The 6,000-nt window shown below is 29.0% G+C and overlaps 1 protein-coding gene across 3 annotated transcripts in view; it reads right to left on the reverse strand.

The window, feature by feature from the left end:
- Positions 1-5,229, reverse strand: part of LOC145247439 (uncharacterized) — a 195,664-nt gene extending 190,435 nt beyond the window's left edge. For all 3 annotated transcript variants that reach the window (XM_080109206.1, XM_080109205.1, XM_080109204.1), the window contains exon 1: positions 5,113-5,229. In XM_080109206.1, the coding sequence (XP_079965332.1) occupies positions 5,113-5,139 (27 nt within the window). In that variant the 5' untranslated portion in view covers positions 5,140-5,229. The remainder of the gene's footprint in view (positions 1-5,112) is intronic.
- Positions 5,230-6,000: the final 771 nt, after the last annotated feature.

Below are 6,000 nucleotides of genomic sequence, written 5' to 3' on the forward strand. Positions count from 1 at the left end.
TTACATATTTTAATCAGTAAATTTTTACTTTCTTTTCACCTTAACACTCACCTTTAAAATTATGACTTTTAGAGGTTTTTGAATATGCTGAAAACGAATATCACATTCAAATTTGGCACAAACAAGTAGTTGTCTGAATATTAAGACATTTTTTCCAAATTATTACTTAATAAATGCCAGCGGCGTTCACCATTCTTATTATGGGGAGGATGGAATGTTTGCTAACACATGTGCATATTAGTACTTTTCAATTGGTGAAAAAAAAAAAAAAAATGACCTTTGGTAGAAACATGATGGATTACATTGGATAATAAACGTTTTAATATCCAGAAAAGTACTTGTCTGCACCAAATTTAAATGTGATATTCGTTTTCAACATACCTGAAAACCTTTAAAAGTTGTCATTTTAAAAGGTGAGGGGTGAGTGTTGAGGTGGAAAGAAAGTAAAAAAGAAAAAAATGAAAAATACTTTTTAATCGTAATTTCTCAAATTTAGATGAGTAAAATAAAATAAATTTAACTCAAAATGACTCCCGTAATGTAATAATATTTAACATAAAAAAAAAAAATTTTAATGCTTACAAAGAATTATTTTCTTTAGCGGCTTTATCACATCGACATATGGGAGGAAGGAGACAGGAAGTCATTCTTTGGTGAAACAAAAATCATCTAATGCACCTACCCACTTCATAAATCATTTGAAGTCTTAGCCATCATGGCAAAATTAACATTTTCATGTGCACCTGAACAATAGGTACCCCCTCCCACCTTACAAATCTTTTTTCAACTATTTCTACAGATTATTATCATTCATGTGTAATTACTTAAAAAAGATACTTTTGAAATAGTAACCTTATTATTTAGAAACCTATTATTTAAAATGGTAAGAGGGCGTTCACTGTGCAGAGGGAGACAATTCTCGTTTATTAAGCGATTCATTCATTTTTCATCTCATAATTTAGGACGCTTGATGCTACAATATTTTTTATTAAATCAAAACAAAGAAAACTGCAACAAATTTTTTTTTAATGTAACAAAGTTGATAACCATTAATAATACAAAATGTAATCTGTACAGAATTATTACCAACGAACCAACAATACTTTCATTAGATATAGAGATTAAAGAGAGTGAGAGAAAAAGTGTGAGAGAGGAAAGTTTAAGAAGGAGAGGGTTCGTGTAGCCAGTTAGAGAAGAAAAAGGTAAAAAGAAAAGGGAAGGGATACAAATTAATATAACTGAGAAGGTCGGAAAACAATATTTCAAAAAATTTGAATTAGGTATTAAAGTTTCTAAGAAGATGTTCTTTAGATGCCTGCAGTTTATGGCAGTTTCTTGTCTTTTGTTGAGTAACTTATCTGTGTTTAAACCTTGTGATAAATAATTTTTCAGTAAGACACAAGTAACATGGGGAGATAAGGGAAGAACATGTTTTAGCTTTTTTCAAGATATTCCATTGTATGGTTGGTGTTAGATTTTTTTCTGAGTTCTTTATAGTATACTTTAAAAAATACAAAGAATAAGACTCTTTAAAACAAAGATGCGTCGACTTTTTTTTTTTGTTTATAATATTAATAACACCGACATCTAATTTTCAACATTACAAAAAAATGCAAATGTGACGATAGTTGTAGAGGAATTGTAAACGCAGCTGTAAAAGTTTCATCCTTGTTTTATTAAAGAGTTTCGTTCTTCATCTTTTTTTAAGGTTAAAGACTAATTTTTTTTAAAAACCTTACCTTAATATTTACTTCTTAATTAAAAAAAAAGAAAGAAAAAAGTTGCCGCAACTTCGTTTTTAAATATTTTCATCTAATGAAAATGTTGTTGGGTTTCTCTTAATAGTCGCATAAAGACTACATTTTGTATTATTAATGTTATCTTCTTACATTAAAAACAATTTGTCATAGTTTTCTTTTTTTAATGTTTTGATATAATAAAAAATATCTTTGCATCAAGCGTCCTAAATTAAGAGATGAAGAAATGAACGATTCTCTTAATAAAAGAGAGTTGTTACCCTCTGCACTAGGTGTATCAGAATTTTTGTAGGAATTTTTGACACCCTAACATGAAACTGCGAATAAAATATGAAAAACTCATAATTTCTCTTTTAAAAGTGGGTTGTTTATTTTCTTTATGGATTATACTTCCAAAATAAACTATTAAAGTTGTTTTAAAAGTAATAGAAATTTTTTTTTTTTTTTAAACAGTAATGAATTTTACGAACTCAATATTTTTCAATTTTTAAACTTTAAAAATCTATCAAAAATTTTCTATTGATTCTATTTTTACGATATTTTCAGGGTCAATGTGAAATTTTATGCTCTTTCCAATAAACCGAATATAATATTTTAGATAAACGTTTTTTTTTTTAATTCACGCCCCCCCCCATTTTCAAGTGTCTATTAAAAAGTAAATAATTCACTCACCAAAGTTTTATATATCACAAATTGAAGAGAAAAGGTCAATAAATAATATATTCAAATTTAAAACAAAAAAAAGTAGTGTTTTTAGAAATTTACCTGTAAAGTTCGAAGCTTAAAACCTTTTTTAAAAAAAAGAAACACGTTGTTTGTTTTTTTTTGTTTTTTTAATGAAACCTTGGTCCTTGCTCCTTTAATTGAAAAAATAAATTAGGGCTTGAATTACATTTTTCGAGGAGTTATAAGCTTGGAAAGACGGGGTGGAATTATTCACTATTTTTCACGAAATTTCTGACACACCTACCTCTGCACAGTGAACGATTGTAAAACAGTGCCAGTAAGGGGGGGTTGTAACTATTCTGTACTTTCACCTAACAATTTAATAAAAAAAACTATATCGTAAAACTTGATAACTTTAAAATACTATTTAAAAATAGCAAGGGTCATTAAATTCAAAAGCACCTTAAAAAAAAGTAAATAAATGTAGAAAAATAAATTTAAAAAATAATAATAATAATAATGACGGATGGGAGGCGACAGACCTAAGTTTTCTGAAAGTGAAAATCGCAAAAAAAAAAAAAATAAATAAAAAATAAATAAATAAAATAAAAAAATAATAATAATGGGGGGGGGGCGAAATAGACAACGTCACGATGAGGTTGTAAAGCGGTTCTAAAATAGGGGATCGATTTACTAGAATGTTGGATGGACACTTCTGCATGTCAGTGACATGAGGCGAATGTGTGTATTTTAGTTTCAAGAACCGTCGACAGATGTCACTTGTCAGCCAAAGAACAGGGTCCATGAGGTTTGTTTTGCTATACACATAGATACAAAAAAGTTGTCAAAAAACAAATATATAACAAATAAATGTTATTAAAAAGTTACTTTTCTACCTAACTGGATAAGTTTTTAGCGTTTTCATTTAATGTAAAATGCTTATTCGATTAGAAAAAAAACACAGTCTTTATCGGTATATGTGAAAAAGACAAATGGCGACGTGATCGCTGTTGAATACGTTATCTTTGGGAAAATGAGTTCAAACTAAAAAATTATACAAACTACTGTTAGAAACTCACTCAATATATGTTACCGTGACATAAGCTGACATATATTGAGTGGGTTTCTAACAGTATTTTGTATAGTTTTTTTTAGTTTGAACTCATTTTCTCAAACTTAACGTAAACAGCGAGCGTGTTTTTCGAACCGAATAAATATTTTACATTAAATAAAAACACTAAAAACTTAGGTAGAAAAGTAACTTATCTTGCCTTTAATAACATTTATTTGTTATATATTTGTTTTTTGATAACTTTTTCGAATCTATGTGTATAGTAAAACAACCCCCCAAAAACAATTCTAAAAACAATCCATAAATATTTCATGTTTTTATCAAATTTATTATTTTATTTTCAATTATGGAATCACTCATTAAAAAGAAATTATATTAATACATTAAAATTATATTTTGATACATTTTTTATATGTTTCGATTTTCATATTTTTGTGTTATTTATTTTATTATATTTTTGTGTTATCGTAAACACTTGTTTATCTTTGAGGTTCACATAATGGCCGCTAGACGTCAGTGTTCTCTTTCGAAGAACAGTAACTGATAACTCGTCTCTGTTGCTAATATGTCACTAACGACATTGCAGAAGTGCTATTTTATGTGAAACTGAACCTCCCTTCCAAATCTTCAAATACTGATTTTATTTTTTCAATTTTATTTCATAATCTGGTAAATTTTGACGACGTGCCCCAGCGTATTATAAACACCCCCTTAACCTCCCCATGTTAAGAACGGCTTTCGGAATAAACACCCCCTCAACCTCGAAAGCTATTCTTAACATGGGGAGGTTGAGGGGGGTGTTTATTCCGAAAGCCGTTTTAAACATGGGGTGGTTGGGGTGTTTATACTACGCTGGGGCAGATCGTAAAAAAATACCTATAATCTGGTAGCTTAGTGTTCAATCGATAATAATCCGCAGAAATAGTTGAAAAAAGACAAAAAGGAAAAAAAAATGTTAAGGGGGGTTCCGAGTGTTCAAGGCGCACCCATTTTAATTTTTTAGAAAGATTTGTCATAAGAGAGGAAAAGATAGACAACGTTATTATTTAGAAAAGCCGTTCTTAACATAGGAAGTGGGGGGGGGGTATTTTACCTATTCTGTACTTTCACTTAACAATTTAATAGACAAACGATACTGTAAAAAAGTCAATTAAAAACGAAAGGCCAACCGGAAGTGAAGGGGAAACAGTAATTGTAAAGATAACCAAAAAAATTCGTTTAAGAGTAAATATTGGAACCTATTTTTACACGTGATTGAAAACAGGAATTAACACAAATAGAATCGTATTTACAGATATCAGCTTAGGTTGTTGAGACGTACTAAAATGTTTTGTTTTGAAAACGTTAACATTACATCGATAATTTATTATTCGCAATTTGTCTTAAGTAAATAAAAATCGTAAAAAAAAAAAAAAAAAAGATCACAGTAACATAAATACGCAAGCACCACAATATAAGCTTTTCCAAGCAAAGGCACGTTTTCGCGAAACAGTTTGATCTTTTGATAAGGAGGATGAAAATCGGACACGGGTATAAATAATTAATAACAAAATCACTTCATAATAAATATACTGAAATAATTATCATTCTTGAGAGAATTTAATATTATATATTTACCTTTATATCTCGTGTTTTACCACTCATGATTATTTAGGTTTTTGAAGAAAAAAATAACACACGGAAAAACCGCTTTTTCTAATTTCTTAATGCGCATGTGCGTAGAACCGGTGTCAATTAAAAAATTTATCATCTTTCAAAAAGTACCACTCCTTACAGCCTTTACCCGTTATGTTAGTATTTGTTATATAGATTTTTACTTATTTATTAAAACCTTTATAAATTTCTAAAACGTTTTAATAAATAGTCGATGATCTATATAACAAAAACAAACGCAACAGGTAAAAGATGTTCAAATTAACAATAAAAATTTAGTGATGAAACTGCGAAGATTGGGCATTTTGGAAGAGAGTGATTTTCGAATTTGACACCGCTCGTTCATTACCCTCCTATCGGTATTTAACCGGCCTTTCCCGTGGAAAGATATATTTCAGATCGAAAATAATTTAAAATATAGTTATGTTTGCAATTTTTTTGCGTTAAAAATTGTTACAACTAATGCAGTTTAGCAAATACATTAAAAAAACGGAGATAAGGAGAAAACTTTATGATGTATCTGCTTGTTATGGAATGAAGTTCTCATAAAAAAAATCGCTTAATTTGATCAAGTATTTTGTTTTTGTTTGTTTTTTGTTTTGTTTTGCTTTGCTTTAGTTAAGCATCACACCTCTTTGTTTACAAAGCCATTCGGCGGAAGTGAAGCCAGATAAATTCTTAGGTATGGATGATCAAAACTATATATCGTGTATCTTTATTTTTAAATGCAAATATAAAATTAGAAGTTTTGGTACTCATGCAGTCATCATGCACTTATTGATCCGTGCTGAACGTTATTATTTAAAAAGCCATTCTTAACACTTTTAAAAAAAATGTTATTACATTTTCACC

The sequence above is a fragment of the Euprymna scolopes genome, chromosome 25 (genome assembly GCF_053919585.1).
Source record: "Euprymna scolopes isolate OS-2025 chromosome 25, ASM5391958v1, whole genome shotgun sequence".
NCBI lineage: Eukaryota > Metazoa > Mollusca > Cephalopoda > Sepiida > Sepiolidae > Euprymna > Euprymna scolopes.